The sequence below is a fragment of the Pseudonaja textilis genome, chromosome Z (assembly GCF_049901715.1).
Source record: "Pseudonaja textilis isolate UNSWEBS1 chromosome Z, rPseTex1.2, whole genome shotgun sequence".
Classification (NCBI taxonomy): Eukaryota; Metazoa; Chordata; class Lepidosauria; order Squamata; family Elapidae; genus Pseudonaja; species Pseudonaja textilis.
The window spans coordinates 20319941-20338550 of record NC_142008.1 but is presented as its reverse complement, the minus strand read 5'-3'; the positions used below and the strand labels follow the sequence as shown (position 1 = coordinate 20338550).

Sequence of the window (18610 nt, the reverse complement as noted above, 5' to 3'; positions counted from 1 at the left end):
AGGCCTACCCGGGGACGAAAGAAGAAGAGCGCCCCGAGTTCCCCTCAGCAACGCTTCCCCCACCATCAACCCCCACCCACCCCGCCCACACACACACATATATACTGCTCTGGGCACCTCTCACTTTCCATCCACCCTGCATCGCTTCTGCCCGTCTCCCTGTCACCCTCTTCCTTACCGAGCTCGCTTTTCCCGGGAGATCGGCCTGCTTTCCAGGCGCCGAGGACAAGTGGACAGCCGCGGCCGGCTTCCACGGGGATGGCAATCGGGAGATGCGGGAAACGAAGCCGAGTGAGGATCGGAGCGAGCGCTCCGGAGCCTCTCCTCTGCCCGCTTTTGTTCAACCCTGGAGGCAAGGTTTGCCCGTCAGGCTGCCCTCTTCGGATCGCCGAGCCCGTCCGCGTCTCTCTTTCCTCAGCCGACTCTCCTCCTCCTCCTCCTCCTTCTTCCGACCGGCCCTCACAGTCTCGACTCAAGCCGATCCATCTCGGGCAGCCACAACAAGGCGACTGCTCCTCCCGCGACCAGCGGCGGCGCCCATTTATCAGGCCTCCGACCCGGAACTTTTATTGGCCGCCGGAGCCGTACGGGAACCGGATCTAGTGCCGGCTATATGGGCGGAGAGTAAGGCGGAGCCCGCCGGAGAGCAGCAAAATTCGGGCTTCAAGGATGCGTCCCTTTCTGGATAGTCTCCAAGGCTCCGTGGTAAGGAAAGCCGAGAGTTTCCAAAGATTAAAGCGCTCCGGCGCTTTCTTATCTCGCTCTCCGTCCTTGTAGCCCCGCTGCAGGGGCTCGTTAAGGGAGTCAATGGGAGAGCATTTGTTTGGCGGAAAAGCCGAAAGCCTCCGCGGTTCCCTCTCTCTATATAATACGAACACAGCATATATGTGTGTGTGTGTGTGTTGGTATTAATGCAGCCAGTTCAGCACTGATATGACTAGTTTGGGTAATGAAACGTCTGCAAGAAAAGTCATCCAGGTCATGGTGGTCCCAAAGGTGCTTTTTTTCAGGAGACAACGGGGCTTTCCTGTTTTTTTCTTTTGAAGACGTTTCGCTTCTCATCCAAGAAGCTTCTTCAGCTCTGACAGGACAGCAGGGAATGGAAAAAAAATGGAATAAAACAAAAACAAAGTCCAGTTGCCTCCTGAAAAAGCATCTTTAGGTCTGCAAGAAAACAAACAAGCTCAGAAAGCACCAAGGACCCTTCAGTTACCGATTTATACTAAGAAGTTACTGAGCGCCAGTTTGGCATAAGGCATCTGCCTAGAAACAGGGAGATTGCGAATTCTAGTTCCCACCTTTTTAGGTACAAAACCAGCTAAGTGGCAGAAGCCCCGTCATTTTCTCTCAGCCCTCTCAGAAAGAGGCGATGGTTAACAACTGAACAAAAATAAAACACCCTGTCAAGAAAACTGCAGGGATTTGTCCAGGCAATCTCAGAGAATGACTGTGTCCTGTATCTATAGGGAGGCCTCTTGTTTAACATCACTTATGACCTCATACTTGCAGTCTGTAATTGTCCACTCTTAAGCAAATTTGCAGGACTATAATCTTGATAGCAGCCTGTTTGGTGGAGGAGGCACCTTAGGCATGAAGCTAGGTCACTTCCTCTCAGTCGTAGGATGGAGAAAGTAGCAAACCGCTTCTGAAATTTTGCCAAGAAAACTGCAGGGACAACTGCATTGGCCAGGAGTTAAAAAAAAGTGAATAAAAAATATTGATAGTACAGGAAGTCCTCAACTTACAACTACAATTAAGCCCAAAATTTCTGTTGTTAAATGGGACATTTGTTAAATGAGTTTTGCCCCATTTTACGACCTTTCTTGCCACAATTGTTAAAAGTGAATTGTTGCAGTTGATAAGTTAGTAACCCGGGTGTTAAATGAACCCGGCTTTCTCATTGACTTTGCTTGTCCAAAGGTTACACAAGGTGATCACATGACCTTGGGACACAGCAATGGTCATAAGTATGAACCAGCTGCCAAGCATCTGAATTTTGATCAGCTGATCATGGGGATGAAAAATGGTCATGTCACGTTTTCAGTGTTGTTGTAACTTTGAATGGTCACTAAATTAACTGTTGTAAGTTTGAGGACTACAGTGGTAGCTCTACCACCCAGAATGGAAATTTTGGTTTGATATAGAGTTTTTGTCTAAAAAAATAAATGCCACAATTATACTGGGGGGGGGGGACTTTTATCATTTTCTAACTAGTCTATAAACTAGTCTCCTATTGTAGTGTTGTCTATATATATTTGTTAATGCTTTTTAATGTAGCTTTAACTCTTAACTGTCTCTAGTTGGTTGATATAAAAGTACAAAATAGCAACTGCCCAACAATGGGACAAAATAATATAGACCAGTGATGGCTAACCTTTTCATCGTCGTGTGCCAAAATGTGCGCATGCATGCACGTATCCCTGAACCCATAATGCAGTGCGTGCACAACCCCTCCCCCTGTGCATGCGTGCACGACCCCCTGTGCCTCTGCGCATACACCATCATGTGCATCCCATCCCCCTGCACAGGCACCCCCGTGCCCCCCTGCCCCCCATGCATGTGTGGCAGATACCTGACAATCAGCTGGCTGGCAGGAGGTGCATGCATGCGCAGTAGATCTGTTCCGGGCGACGGCTTGCGTGTCAGCAGAAATGGCTCTGCGTGTCACTTCCGGCACTTCCAGCATAGATTAGTGGCATAGATTTGCCATCATGGATATAGACCATATAAACCAGCTTGTGGTTGATCTAGAAATTAGTGGTGGTATTCAAATAATTTAACAACCGGTTCTCTGCCCTAATGATTGGGTGGTCATGTGACTGGGTGAACGTAGCCAACTTGATTGGTCCCACCTTTAGGAAATTTTCCTTAGTTCAACTCACAATAAAATAGCACAATAAAATAGCACTGTTCCAATATTTAGAATAGAATAACAGAGTTGAAAAGGACCTTGGAGGTCTTTCAGTCCAACCCCCTACTTAGGCAGGAAACCCTACACCACTTCAGACAAATGGTTATCCAATCTCTTCTTAAAAACTTCCAGTGTTGGAGCATTTACAACTTCTGAAGGCAAGTTGTTCCACTGGTTAATTGTTCTATCTGGAAATTTGAGGGGCTTCTACAAAAATGAGGGAGTCAATCTATTTTTCAAAGCATCAAAAGGCACAACAAGAAACAATGGATGGAAACAAACCAAAGAGAGAAGTAACCTAGGACTAAGGAGAAATTTTCTAAGGGTGAGACCAATCAACCAATGGAACAGCTTGTCTTCAGAAGTTGTGGTTGCTCCATCACTAGAGGTTTTCAAAAAGAGTGAGGGAAGTACAACCCAAAAGGACAATGCCAAGAACCACTAAAACAATGCAGAAAACTTGAAACAGACATTCTTCTTTTTTAAAAAAAGTCAACACCAAAGCAAACACAGTAGCTGAGAGGGAAACTAAGAGTAGCTTTGGTGGCTGCTGCTGCACACTGCTGGCTCATATTTAGCTGGTTGTCCACTAAGACTCCAAGATCCCTCTCACAGTTACTGCTATTGAGCCTGGTTTCACCCAGTCTATATGTGTACTTTTGGTTTTTCTTGCCTAAGTGTAGGACTTTACTTTTTTCTATATTGAATTTCATTTTATTAGATATGGCCCAGTGTTCTGGTCTGTCAAGATCCATCTGGATCCATCACTTCTTCCATTTTCTCTTATCATTCAAGTCCACAAAAATTTGTTATGCTTTTATCTTCACATTTGTTTCACCCAAAGTAGTATAACTTGAATGTAAAATAAAATTCCATTAACAATTGCTAAAACTAATGATATAGCTAAAATAAAAGCAACTACAAGAAAATGTGTGTTACTGAGTTCATAGTTTTGCTTCCCCTCAGTGCAGTGAATATTGCTGTACTTGATTAGGATTTTGTAATGTGGGCAAAGTCTACCTTCCATATCCTATATTGGGAAGTTTGAATTCCATTAATAAGATTCCAAGAGAGAGATTAATGTGCTACGGTACAAATCCGAATGAAGTCATATATGTGTAGTCATACATCTACACATATATACTACCCCATGATAATAATAGCATTTCAAAAACTTCTGATGATATTTATTCATTGGTTGTGAAAAGATGTTGTGGCAACTCAAATATAATTTGTTTTGTGGAGTTTTCGCAAGATAGTTAGTACCTGGTTGTCAGTAAGTGAGTTTTTATAATTTGCTTTGCTGCTAAGAGCTGCTGCTATAATATCCCTTGAATCTTGGTTGAGAATGATGAACATTATTATTTTTTAATCATTTGCAGTCGGACTAGAAAGGTAAGGTCTTAATTTGCCTGGACCTCACATTAGAAGTCTCGACACTTCCCTATGAGTGGGGTTTATATAATTTTGATTATATTCACTACTGATCACTAGAAAGAATGAGATAATTGGTTTTATTCTTGTTGGAACATATGAGGCATAGGTGATTGTATGTATGTTGTATGTTCAAAACTGTACTGGAATTTTAAACTCAGAAGTTATGAACATTTTATTTGAAAAAAATGGGTGAAGTAGTGGTAGATAAAATATCTGGCCTCCTTAATATATTGGAAAAAATAACTTAATTCATTTATAATCATAAAGGCACACACAATTATTTTTCATTAGATTGCACCTGTATTCTGGGAAAGGCAGAATATTTAGTCAAGAAACCTGTTATGTACCAGGATTATTGGTGAGCAAGATTAATGCCTTGGAGGGTTTCTACAGTTATTTTATACAAGTTTATGTTTTTTTGTTTTTTTATAAAGGTGCCAATCTCACAAAGAAGTGACTCTAAGTTGCATAAAATAAAATGCTTTATTTTCTTTTCTTTTTTTTCCCTTTGGGCAGGTATGGAAAAGTAGAAGCAACGCGAATGCTGTTAGAGAAAGGAAAATGCAACCCAAATTTGTTGAATGGACAACTTAGCTCCCCTCTTCATTTTGCTTCTGGGGGTGGTCATGCCGATATTGTTCAGATTCTCCTAAACCATCCAGAAATTGACAGGGTAAGATTTTTTTTTTTTACCAGCTGCAGTTAAACTTGCTTAAAGGAACACATTTTGTCCTTTGAATGACAAAAGTAGATGTGCTTTTTGGTATCACCATGGTACATAAAAAAGTTAAGATTCTTAAGGAAGAACTGATTTCTCTTGCAGGGTTTCTGATTTGCTATTGCTACAGTAATGATTAACATCATTGCCAGCCTTTGACCAGTATATGCAATTGACCTGTTCCTAGGAAAGACTGGGAAAGTCTCAAAATTGTTCTTATTTATATTTAGAAATGGTTTGAACTTCGAACCTAAAGATCTAGATCTTATGTGTTGGAACTGGAAAGCATAGATGATTATGGAGATTTTTAGATGATATCTTAAGAAGGCTTTTGGAACAGGAAAACTATTGTACATGTTGCAATTCTTACCAAAACTATAATAAGATTATAGCATGTATTTTAAAAGGAAGCAATCTCAGTTACAAGTACCTGCAATTTTAGAAATGGCTGGAAAAGATACTTCTCTGAAATCCTGGAGAAATTAGAAACTTTTGTTATGTTGACCACCAAAAATGAAATGAAAAGAAAACATAAACACATCCAAAATGTCATGAAAATTCAGCTTTTGAGAATATTTTGTGAGATTTCAATGACTTTTAAAAAATTATTAAATAACAACGGTGTAAAATATTGTAAAAATTATTGGGTTAGAGAAACTCAGGTCTCACTAAAAGGCAAGTATCATTTAATTTTATATTTACAAAACTGTATTTTTAAGTTGTCTTATTTCTGTTTGTAGCACATCACTGATCAACAAGGAAGAACACCATTGAATATGTGTGAAGAAAACAAACAAAATGAATGGGAAAAAACAGCTATGTTACTTAAAGAGGCCATTAATAAACAAGTAGGGATAATGTTTCTAATATTATAATACCTACATTTTATAGATTAAAAATGTTTAATATCAAGTTTAATGACCTATAATTTAACTGTAACTGATTTTGGACCATCATAGCAAGGCCAAGAACTAAAACCTCCATTAAAATTAATAACATAATTTAATAAATAATGGTTTTCTAAAACAGAGCAGGGTTTTCTTTTGCATTTTAATTTTATTCCATTGCTTTCTATCAGTATGATTTGCTTTCATTAGATTAAAACAAACTTTTCTGAAATTCTTGGAATTTCATGGTGGATTTTAATGTACCTCCTGACCTTGTACACAGAGAAAGATCATTCTTGACTTTGTTTTGTATTTCAGAATGCTCATTAATTATAAAAAAGGAAGTTCCAATAACTTTGTATTTTGTTTTGCTATCAGTACTGTGCAAATTTTGCTGATTTTCACCTTCAATTTTCCATAGTATGAAAAAGTACGAATTTATCGAATGGATGGCTCATATCGTTCTGTGGAATTGAAATATGGAAACAATACTACTGTGCAGCAGATAATGGAAGGCATGCGTCTTTCTCAAGAGACACAGCAATATTTCACTATTTGGATCTGTTCTGAAAACCTTAGTAAGTAATTAAAAATGCTTTTGTTGATTCTGAAACATGTTGATTTTAGAGTATGAAAGCACTTTTTTCTTTTACTTCCAATAATGTCAACAGCCGTAGAAATTATATACGCCTTGATTGTGACCACAATTGGGTCCAATATTTCTCTTGCTAAGTGTGACAGTTGTTAAGTGAGTTTGCTCATTTTACAGCCTTTCTTGTCACAGTTGTTAAGTGAATCATTGCAGTTGTTGAGTTAGTAACATGGTTATTAAGTGAATCCAGCTTCCCCATTGATTTTGCTTGTCAGAAAGTAGCAAAAGTTGATCCCATGATCCCAGAACACTTCAGCCATCATAAATATGAGTCAGTTGCCAAGCTTCTGAATGTTGATCACAGTAGGGATACTGCAACAGTCGTAAGTGTGAAAAACAATCACGTCACTTTTTTCAGTATAATTTTGAATGGTCACCAAATGAACTGTTGTAAGTCAAGGACTATCTGTATTTAAGGTATTTTAAAGGCAACTAGTAAAAGACCTTTAATCTGATAAAGGCATTTAAACTTCAGTTTGAATGTCTATAGAAGCTGGAAAGATCCTAACGACATTAATGACAAGAATGACATTTTCGGTTGACATGATTTTGAAGCAAGAAAGTGCAGGTTAAGATTCTCCCCAATAAAGACAGGAGGAGAATCTTAGTTTTAGCTGAGCAGGATTTTTTTTTATGCAAACCAAAAGCTATAGGTTAAAATAAATAGAGCAAAAATAATCTAGGCTTTGAAATTAGTTTGTCAATAAATGAATAGAATTTAGTTTAAAACTCAGTGTATGATTTGCATGAAGCAATACATTTTGAATCTGCTAAATGAAATGAAATTCTAGCTTATTCCACTGCTGATCATGAAAAAGGGACGAGGATGGCTTAAGATGAGGGCTTGACATTTCATACTATTTTTCCTGTATATCAAAAATTGTATTTCATTGTGAAAATATTATCAGGATTTGTGGAAAAAAATCACCCTTGTTTCCTCAACTCAAAATGGAACATTAGTATGATTTGCTGGTATAAAAGGAACAGAAGAATGAATTACAAATTCTATATTGATTCAAAAAGGTGGTTTCATTTCCAAGTATTTAGAATGTAAATTTAACTCAAATAATTTTTGAATTCATTTCTTTTAATCAGCATAGCCTTTAAAGCTAAAAAGCTTAAGAGACATATGACTTTGGTGCTTACTTCTAAATAAAACTGTTGTTGTATAGGTCTCCAGCTGAAGCCGTACCATAAGCCTCTCCAACATGTTCATGACTGGCCTGAAATTCTCACTGAATTAACAAACCTGGATCCTCAGAGGGAAACACCTCAGCTATTCTTGAAAAGAGATGTGAGACTACCATTAGAGATTGAAAAAAAGGTTGGCATTATAAGTTACTCTATGTCACATGCAGGTTCAAAATCAGAATATGCAACTGGAGGCCAATAAATAAAGAGCTGTCTGAATTTTTCAGAAATTATTTTATGCACACACTTGACAAGACAAATTATCTTGCTTAAAAAAAGAGGATGGGATACTTCCAAAGCATTAAACTTATGAGCCATGAAAATCCACAACAGTCAATAACTACTAAATTTCTCTATTTGCTAAATATTTGTCATCAGCCAGCTGATTTTTAATCAGTTTAGATATTTGCTTTTTTAATAGCTTCGAAGTTATTTGTAATTTTGAACAAAAGTGGCTTATTGTCAATCCTTTGAAACAGGCCAGATTGGGAAATGGTTCAGGAGTATCAAATTGCCTTATGGGCTGGATGCATCACATTCCCACCTCAGCTTTGCAAAGGGGAAAAAACGTGATATGTCACGTGACGGCAATGTGACACTGCGAGTTTGACACCCATGATCTAGTTTATTGTTGCAATGTACAGTAACAATCTTGAAAGCCTGGCAGAATTAATCAAAAGGAATCAATGGATTTTTTCTCAGCTCTTCCTCTCTTTCAGGGTTATGTTACATAAACACTCTTGCAGCCCTTTTTCAAGGTACCAATCAAGATATATCTACACATATTCCATCTGTAACATAGAAGAATATCAGATTTTATTGATTTTAATTATTATGAAGTTATAATAATTATAACCAGTTATTTATGGTTATTAAAAGGAAATTTACGGTTATTTCACTCTGGAAAATGAATACAATTTTAAAAATGCAGTAATGTGCAGTAGTAATGTGCAATCTTCTGAAATAAGTCAATAGGATTTACTCCCTGAAAAATATATATAGGATTGCAATCAAAAGCTGGCTGTTTTTTTCCAGAAGTATTTATATGATTCCTGTATTACAGAACATTTGAAAAAAAGTGAATGAATTAGCTTTTAGGATAAGACCAAACCAGTTGTTTCCCTCTATTGATAATTGACCCAAAGTGCAAAGCATTTGATTATTATTCATATTCCACCTTGACCATTTGTTTGCTTTAAGTAGCTGTTAATTGCTCTGAATCTTAGAGATGGAAGTTGGAATTTAAAAAAAATGAATATATTGGCTTGTTACTGATTACAATAACATAAACTTGATTTCCCAAATTCAACATCTAAACTTTGGCTTCATCTGACAGTGATTTAGTTATATGTATCTATCCATATAATATATCTTTATTTTATTTGTTTTCAGATTGAAGATCCATTGGCGATCCTTATCCTTTTTGATGAGGCCAGGTACAATTTACTGAAAGGGTTCTATGCCTCGTCTGATGCGAAGCTGATCACACTTGCAAGCCTCTTGCTGCAAATTGTATATGGAAATTATGAAAGTAAAAAGCACAAGCAGGGTTTCCTAAAGTACGTGTATTTAAATTATTGATATTTCACTATTTATTCAATAAAATGTTCATAAAAATGTACTATTGAATATTTCATGTCTGAGACTTTTAGTGCATATTATTTCTCTTTGCACTTATGATTTCTTTTTTAAGGCAAATGTTTTATTTTTTCAAGTGTTCTATACTAATTTAATATGTCTGATTTTAATTTTTAGTGAAGAAAACTTGAAGTCTATAGTACCAATCACCAAATTAAAGAGTAAGGCACCTCACTGGACAAATCGAATACTTCATGAATATAAAGTAAGAAGCTTATTATAATATTAAAATTACCATATTATAATTTCAGAAATTCAGGACCTTCCCACAAATCTTGTGGGAATTTGAAACAGAACATGCCTGAAACAAAAGTACTGAATGTAAGATTTTTTTAAAAATGGAATGGGTTACTACAATTAGAGTATTAATTTGTGATCACAGTGAACATCTTAAAAAGATTCAGTGGTACTCAAAAGATTAACCAAAATTATAAGGAAGATAAACTGTAGGAAAAATTAGAAGATTTGGTCCTTTTAATTAATGAACAAAGAACATGTTTGTTGTTTATCAATTTGTATAGGAAGTATGTAGTTTTCTACCTCTCATTCTTGAAGTTGTAGAACTAGAACATCTGAGGAAGCCAAAATGGTTTCAAGATTTAAAAAAAGATTCAAGATTAAAAAAAAATACTAGTCCTAAAATCTATATCACACAGGGATTTACCTATCATATAATGTGGCGATGATCACTGGTTTAGATTTCTTGAAGGCCAATTATTGGAAGATAAGCCTGGCTAAATGTTACTTGCAGATGAGAGGCACAACCTGGAAAATTATGACCAGATATTTGTTTTTCCAAGGTTCCAGACTTGCATTGGAACTTATGCTTGAGATTGGGAAGTTCCCCGAGGATGGGCTTCAGCACAAGTCTGAAAATTGGAAGAACTATAAAAAAGATGTTGAGATTCTAGAGAAAGTGCAGAGAAAAGCAACCAAGATGATTAGGGGACTGGAGGCTAAAACATACGATGAACGGTTGCAGGAACTGGGCATGGCTAGGCTAGTGAAGGACCAGGGGAGACATGATAGCAGTGTTCCAGTATTTGAGGGGCTGCCACAGAGAGGAAGGGGTCACGCTATTTTCTAAAGCAGGGGCTGTTAACCTTTTGGACTTCAGGGACCAACAGACTCGTAATTTTAAATCCCAGGGATCATTAACTGGTTCTGTGGGCATGGCCTAATTTATGGCTTAGTGTGGCTTAGTGATCATGTGACTGGCTGGGCATGGCTTGTATGTTAATATTATAAATATTTATATAAATATTGAATTTTTCATTAAAAAGAGCAACTTTTACCCCAAATCAGGCAAAGCAGGCAGGCAGATTGAGTTGCTCATAGAATCACAGATTCATTCATCTATCTGCCATCGACTAGCTCAATCTGTGATGTAAAATTTGCTTGCAGAAAACGCATAAAAACTCATAAAAGCAAACTCACAAAATTAACTCATAACACACCATGTATGTAAATATTGATTTTTTTTTATTAAAAAGGAGCAACTTTTACCCAAAATCAGGCAAAGCAGGCAGGCAGATTGAGTTGTTCACAGAATCGTTCAGTGATCTATCTATCTACCATCAGCTACCTGAGTCTGTCACATAAAATTCGCTTGCCATGAGTCTGCACTGAATAATAGAACCTTCAGTCCTAAGGGAGGTTCGGCTGTGCTTAAAGCCAAAGATCTAAAGACAAGCTAGAATAATGGATGGAAACTGAACAAGCAGAGATTCAAACTAGAAATAAGGAGAAATTTTCTGACAGTGAGAACAATCAACCAATGGAACAGAAGTTAGTGGGAACTTGAGGAGTTGTGGGAGCTTCATCAATGGAAACTTTTAAGAAGAGATTAGAGTTCCATTTGTCAGAAATGGTAGAGGGTCTCCTGCTTGGGCGGGGGTGGGATTGAACTAGATGAGCTACAAGGTCCCTTCCAGCTCTGTTAATCCGTATCTGTATCTGAACAAGCCTCTGGTCCCAATTTAAACAACTGACTTAAATTGGATCTTGATTTTATGATTTTATGTATTTGCTGCCAATGTACTGAAAAAATTCAAAATCTTTTAGGTTAACTTTTAGATCAATCCACAAGTGTTTACCTTCTCATTTGAAACTCAAATGCACATTCATTTTTACGTGGGTTTTGCATTTCTTTAAAGCTTTTAAATTTCAAATAAAAGCTAAAACTATATCCTTCATGGGCATGTCAACTTATATTTCCAGAGTCTCAGTACTAGCGAGGGTGTGAGTAAAGAGATGCATCATCTGCAGCGCATGTTTTTGCAAAATTGCTGGGAAATCCCTACATACGGAGCTGCTTTTTTCACAGGACAAGTATTCACAAAGGCAAGCTCCAGCAATCATAAAGTCATCAGAGTTTACGTAGGCATAAATGTCAAAGGGCTCCACCTTCTAAACATGGAAACAAAGGTATGTATGATGCTTTTATTGTAATTTTTATTAAACATTATTGTTGAATACAACGGATTTTACAAAAGGGATATATACAAACATTTTAAGGCATTCCTTTGAGACCTGAGTTTTGCAATCCCAGCAAGTTTAAGATGTGTAGATGTCTACTCCCAGCAGGCTGATTGGGGAGCTCTGGCAGTTGAAGTTCACACATCTTAAACTTGCTTAATTTGAGAAACACTGCTCTAAGGTAATCCCAAATTGCTTGCCAGTTTCCTAAATGTAGTATGAACGTTAGTGATATTTCTAGAGTCACTATTAAGCTAGCTAGCTGTCTTGCTCTATGTATTTATTTAAAAGGGTGAATAAGCCATTCCAGTCACAACCAGCTCTCAGAGGTATACAAGTTGTTGGAGTAAACCAAACAAAATATAATAAAAGTACAATAAGCATGCAATCAATATATGGATAATTGCAATCTATATCCCAAATTAAAATTATTTCCATTAATAGAGTGACAACATCCTAGGGCTTATTTGAACAGCTAAGCCTTTACAGATTTTCTGAATGCTGAATAGTTCAGTGGAGTGCTATTACAAAGGAAAACAACAGAGCTAGGGAATCAATGTTCCTGAAAACAAAACTCGTGAGTGAGAGAACGCAGAGAGAGACTGTACTTATTTGACCTTATTTTTTGGATAGATGTTATCTGGAAAAACTACTTCTTCACATATTCATGATCTGAATCCACACAAGGTTTTACAATTGAGAGCCTTTGCTTGAATTGCAGCCAGAAACCAACTGGCAACGAGTGTAGCTCCTAAAGTAATGGTTGATATGTTCATAAGGAGTACCTGTGACTACTTGTATAGCTGCAGTCTGGATCAGTTCTAGCTTCTTAAAATCTCATACAATCTGCATGTAATAATCCTGATTAGTAAAGAAGTCATGAATAATAATGAGCAAACTTCTCATTCTAGAACAAGGCTGTCAAACTCACGCGCGGTCCACGGGCTGGATGCGTCATGCGCTGGCCATGCCCATGCCTGGTTTAGTGAAAGGGAAAGTCATGATACATCATATGATGACACCATGACAATGCAAGTTTGACATCCTGTTCTAGAAGGAATTGTAATAGATGCAAAGGCCTCTAGCCACAGATGCCCACAGCTCCTTATATAGGAATTGTGAGTCTAGAAAACTCAAGTTTTATATCACTACTTCATATTGTTTTTTTAGCTAATTTTTAAAATTGTGTTGAAAATGCTATTCATGGGGGGGGAAAGGAATTTCTAGTCATAATATTTCAGCAGAAATAGAATGAGCTCCTCATATTTAGTGACTTTTCTTGTTTGATAGTTGTAATGATAGTCTTGAATTAGTTCTTTGTAATTTATTCACCGATAAAAATATGTTTTCCTTTGAAAGTTCAGAAATTATTGCCCATTTCCATTTTTGTTTGTTGTTCAAGCATCCATTTCCTGTAATGAAACAGTAACAATGCTACAGAAAACATCTGTAGTAACTTTTAACAAGTGAATGTTAATGTAGCCAGTATGAGTTCTCAGTACAATCACATACTTTATCTGACAATTATCCAAAAGGCTTAAGATATTGGGATCAAGTTAATATTCTGTGCACATTCTTGATATTGTTAGTTTAATTCATGTAGAACCTGGGTTGTTCAGCTCGATTCATAGGAAAAGAAATTTGGATATTAAAAACCCCATGATCACATTTATCTTTAGTAGGGGTCTCCAAAGTGATCAGTATTGACCCACAATAATTGATGTTTTTATCCAAGGATCAGTAAATGGCTGGAAGTCAAAAATGTGTTAGTAAGTAATTGGGAGTCAATAGATGATCAATAAATGCTGGGAGATCAGTTAGGATTATTTAATCTTTGAAATTCTCTGTTGAGCTCCACCCCAGTCCTTAATCCTGAATGTGAGGTCACAAATGATGAAGCAGTGCTATTCGGATTGAATGAGCAGCCAGCAGTGACAGCAACCTTGAGTATTTTCATATAATAAATGTAAGGGAGTCGATGAAGAATCTGAAAATTCATGAATTGATCAAATGAAGATTTTGAGGAATCCTGATTTATAAATAAGCATTCCATTCTAATTAAGCCAAGCAACACGGTTTCAGGCATTGCCAAAGCACAGGTTTCTGGTGGAGTATTTAGAGGGAAAAAGCATTAGTCTCCCTTGCCATCATAGTGTGAGCAATACTATTTTTCTCCTGCTAAACAACAACAACATGTTGTCATTATTTATGTGTTTTAGTGACCCCACTCCAAAAGATTTTGAGCAATTAGCACATCTCAATTCAGGACTTATTCTGGTTTGTAATTTTTTTCCTTTTATATTTTTTATATTCCAGGCTTTGCTCATAAGTTTAAAATACGGTTGCTTTATGTGGCAGTTGGGAGATGGTGATACCTGTTTTCAAATACATAGTCTGGAAAACAAAATGAGCTTTATAGTTCACACCAAGCAGGTATTTAAATTACAGAGTGTCTTCCCCTTAATATTCCTTAATGGTAAATCTTCCCAAATTAGGAACATATTTTGACTGGATTATTAAGTTAATGTAAAGTTATTGAATGAAGACTTCACAATATAATCATTTGATCAGACATGTTCTGGCAGCAGGATAGAAATATTCTCAACTATAAAAATAATAATAATAAAACCTGCGAGAAACTGAATTCAGAATAGTTCATGCAACTAGTCTACATATATCAGTTCATTTTGTAAGGCTTATAGAGAATATATGAAGCTGTTTGAAAACACTGGAGTGGTTAAAACTGGATAAAATCTTAATAGCATTTTATATAATTGTATACTTACCAAATGCCAAACTATACTCTAAAATTTTTCAATCTGCATAATTTATTATTAATCAAAATGCAAACAAACCCTACCCTTACTTTTAACAGAGAGGAAACATGACATCCAGCATTTAAACAACTTACATTATTATGCTTTTCCTTTCAAACTGTTTGGCCTACATACAATTATGCTCCTGATAATAATACTCTAGTTTACCTACTGGAAATTAAGGAATTTGGAAATAAAACTCGAGCTTAAAACAGTGGACGATACAATGTGCTTATCTTGTTATCCCCAAAATCTGAATATCTTTATGCTAGTCTTCAAAGAAGCCTGGATTGTGAGAGACCTTGGCAATATTCTCTAAGGGAGTATCTGTACAATCCTTAATTATCAAATTTATCCTTGAGACAGTTAAGGAATTCTGCTCCTTCCCTTTAACCTCTGGGAAACCACTTGAAATATATATTTTTAATCACCCGGCAGGGAGTCTGCAAGATGGTTTTATCATATTACGTGATTGTTATACTCCCACAATTTTGGCTTTTTTATAATTTATAATTTAATTTTTGTTCAAGTTTCAGAGCGGCTACATTATTTTAACTATTGCTGCATTTGTATGCTGCCCAAAATCACATATAAGATGGATGCCTGTATGAATTTGCTAAATAAATAGATTAAAAATGTTACAATTACATGACTATTATTACTCTTTTAATGTCTTCTTCTGTTTGCAGGCAGGTCTTGTCATAAAACTTCTGATGAAGCTAAGCAGTCAGCTGATACCTGAAAGAAGCGATTAAATTAGATGGGGAGCAGTTGAACGGGATAAAAGACATTGCCTGATAGAGATTATACAAAACCCTCCGTTCATTTGTACATATATATTATACAGTACTATTCTAATATAATCATTTAAAGTATTTGGTTGGTAAAGCCATAAGAATAATATTTGCCTATGTAATTAACAGAAATTCAGGAAATATACTATAATTCTAGACATATTGAGGCATACTGACAAAGGAATTCTGGGAGTTGAAGTGCAGATATCTTAAAAGATGTCAAGTTTGAGAAACACTGCACTAAGAAATTAAAGAATAAACAACACGTCTGAATAGACATGTTTAAATGGGTTTAATTCTCTTCTGTGTTATGAATATGTTCTATTTCTAGATTGCCCAAGAAAGTGTAGATTTAACTCTAGGACAGTGATGGAGCAGCTATGACACATATATCAAAGGTAACATGCCACAATGTTCTGGATGACACTCCAGTGTTCACCAACATCAACAACTATTCTCAAAATCATGTCTATTCTCACATGATTTTTGGAGTCTGCAGACTGAGAGAGTGTGATGTGCTCTTGTGCATCCTCCAGAGCCAGTGAGATGGCAGTGCTTTTGTGTGGCCTTTAGAGCAGCAATGGGCAATTAGTTTTCCTAAGAGGCTACATGAGAAACAGGGACTGTTGTGAAGGGCTGCTGCCATGCTACCCCAATCACCCCACCGCCATGGACCAAGCAGGGATAATCAAAGGGCAGGATGTACTTTGCAACTGTAAAATGCCCATTTCTGCTTTAGAGTCTCCAAAAATCATGTGAAAGTGTGGTTTTACAGAATTCTTTCACGTGGTTTTTAGAGGCCATGGAAGAGCATTCTCCAAAGAGAGAGTGGAGAATGAATGAAGGCCTCATGCAACCTAGAACAGCCTTGGATAGGCTTGGTAACAGGCCTGTCAAGAAAAAGAATACTCCTTGAAGGTAAGGGCACATGGCAGATCTTGGGAAGATCTGGGCTGTGGGGACAATCGCACTGTTCCCCAAGACTCATGCTCCTTGGAGAACAGGATTAGGGAGGCTTTGAGTGGCACCTGTGGCACTAGGGCTGAAACCAAGGCCTGGGTCTCTATTTCAGGCCCAGCCTTGGTGCTGTTCTAGTGCTGCTGTTCAGGGCCACTAGGTACAGTGGGAGTGAGGAAGACAATTGTTTCTCTTTTTGGGGGGTGGGAGGTGTTTGTGTGACATAGCAGTAGAGCCAAGTTAGGCATTTTCTGAGTTTTTGATACACTCTGAGCCCAAAAGGTTTGCCATCACTGTTCTAGAGAGACATTGAGGTACTGGCAATTCAATATGAAACCTATGAAACATTTGCATGGGATTTTTTCTAAATTTCTTGTTATTTGTGGTGTTGTGGTTAACATGTTGGATTATGAGTGGAAGACACATATTTTATCTTGTCCAAAGCATACAATTTGACTGCATAATTTTTGTCTTAGCCTAGTCTACCTCAGAGTTGGAAAAAATAAGAGGGGGTGCCCTCGGTATGCCTTCCTGAACTCCAAAATAAATGGTGCAACATGCAACTCACATAAATAAATACACATATGCATAAGTTATATGTAATTTGTGGGATCTGATAATCTCTAGGGCAGCATTAGTTCAGTGTAACTGGCTACACATTGGTATCTCAAAGATGCCTCGTTCCATATTTTGAATAATATATCTCAGTAGGAGTTACCTTACATACAATTTGAAATATATGGTCCTTGTATGCCCTTGCTGCATCAGATAATAACTCTGTTTTAAAATTATGTTTATGAAATACAGCATTTAAAAATATTTGTATATAAGCTCAAGAAAATGTTTTTAAAATAAAAGTGGTTGATTAAAATATGATTTGGTCAACACTTAAGTATTTGGTGATTAGAAAATTTCTTTATAAAATTAATGTTATCTAGTGCAATGAAACTTGAATTTAATGGACTATAAATGTGGGTGAACTTTCCATTTTTTGTCATTTTAGGTAATTTGTGGATGTCATTTATGGATGACTCCAGCAACTGGGAGTGACAAACATTCCTTCCCTTTAGTTGAAGGAAGTTCTAAAGTATAGTAAGCTCTAATTACAGTATGTCATTTTCACTCATATGAATGGTCTTACTAGCAACTCCTATTAAATATAGTATAGAAGAAATATGTTTGGTTCTTATCCAAACAAAAGATAGAACCCAGAGTCATGTGGTGTAATTTTCTGTGCAAAAAGTCAAAATTCAGTCCCTAGAATCTCACACTAAATTGGGTCAAGGATTTCTGCCTGAGTCCTGAAGAGCCACTGCTAGACATTGTGCTCCTCGCAGGTGTTATTTATATCTTTTATTATTCTCACTCAGGAGTCAAAAATCAAGATAGTTGAGCAATGCTGACGAATGAGGGAATTCTAGTGCCAGAATGCTGAAATTCTAAATTAAAATACAAATCATCTTTTGGGGTAAAATCATGTGAAAATAAATAGCTGAACTCTTAAGTAAATCATTCCTGGTGGCAGCCATTGCTTTAGTGCGGTGTTTCTCTGACATGCATACAGAACAACTTACTAAATGACCCATAAGATATTTGTTTTTATATCCCACTGCAGATTGAACTTTACAAACATTGTATCAGTCACGGTGAATTTGACTTAAATTCCCCATATTTAATACTTCAGTAATTAGGATGTACGTGTCACTGTTTTCATCCTAATTTCTAAAATTTAAACAGAAGGTTGAAGTTGGGTAAAACTAGTACACAACACGAGGTAAGTGGGGTCTTCTTAATTCACCAGCCACCTGAACCATGGAACAGCCCCATTTGGGCTCCAAGTCAACCAGCACAGCCATGTTTTGAGGCCCTTGTGGAAGACTAAAAGGGCAGGGGTAGCTCTCACCTCAATCACCACAATGTTCTTAGGGGCAGGAGCCATTGCAGAAAAGGCTCTCTCCTGGATCAAAATTCTTGGACCATAAGATGTGCAGCAATGCGCCTTCTGTTGGAGCAAGAGGGGTGGGCCATTCCTATTGAAGTGAGAAAGTTTATTGTTGTTTCAGTTAGAGTAGAAATAATGCAGAAAGTTCCTGCTTTTTACATAAGGGTAGTATAACAGAAATAGTGCAGA

General features: G+C 37.0%; 2 protein-coding genes across 9 annotated transcripts in view; one reads left to right on the top strand and one right to left on the bottom strand.

Moving 5' to 3' along the window:
• ANKIB1 (ankyrin repeat and IBR domain containing 1) overlaps positions 1-586 on the bottom strand; it is a 56152-nt gene extending 55566 nt beyond the window's left edge. For 6 of the 8 annotated variants that reach the window (XM_026722727.2, XM_026722733.2, XM_026722732.2 and 3 more), the window contains exon 1: positions 179-586. The gene's annotated coding sequence lies outside the window, so the exon portion shown is untranslated. The remainder of the gene's footprint in view (positions 1-178) is intronic. The other 2 variants (XM_087916957.1, XM_087916958.1) reach the window with 2 other exon arrangements.
• Positions 273-17376, top strand: KRIT1 (KRIT1 ankyrin repeat containing). The gene is made up of 11 exons (XM_087917137.1): positions 273-624; positions 4294-4306; positions 4865-5021; positions 5807-5914; positions 6375-6531; positions 7778-7929; positions 9189-9355; positions 9552-9639; positions 11655-11861; positions 14229-14345; positions 15418-17376. The coding sequence occupies exons 1-11, from the start codon at positions 273-275 to the stop codon at positions 15481-15483; spliced, it is 1584 nt and encodes a 527-aa protein (XP_087773263.1). The 3' UTR covers positions 15484-17376.
• The last annotated feature ends 1234 nt before the right edge of the window (positions 17377-18610 follow it).

Excerpts from the sequence above, each read along its gene's own strand:
- KRIT1 (XM_087917137.1), top strand. The coding sequence starts at position 273 with ATGCGGGAAACGAAGCCGAGTGAGGATCGGAGCGAGCGCTCCGGAGCC. Across the intron at positions 5,022-5,806 it reads ACCATCCAGAAATTGACAGG|CACATCACTGATCAACAAGG; the intron begins GTAAGATTTTTT and ends TTCTGTTTGTAG. Across the intron at positions 6,532-7,777 it reads GATCTGTTCTGAAAACCTTA|GTCTCCAGCTGAAGCCGTAC; the intron begins GTAAGTAATTAA and ends GTTGTTGTATAG.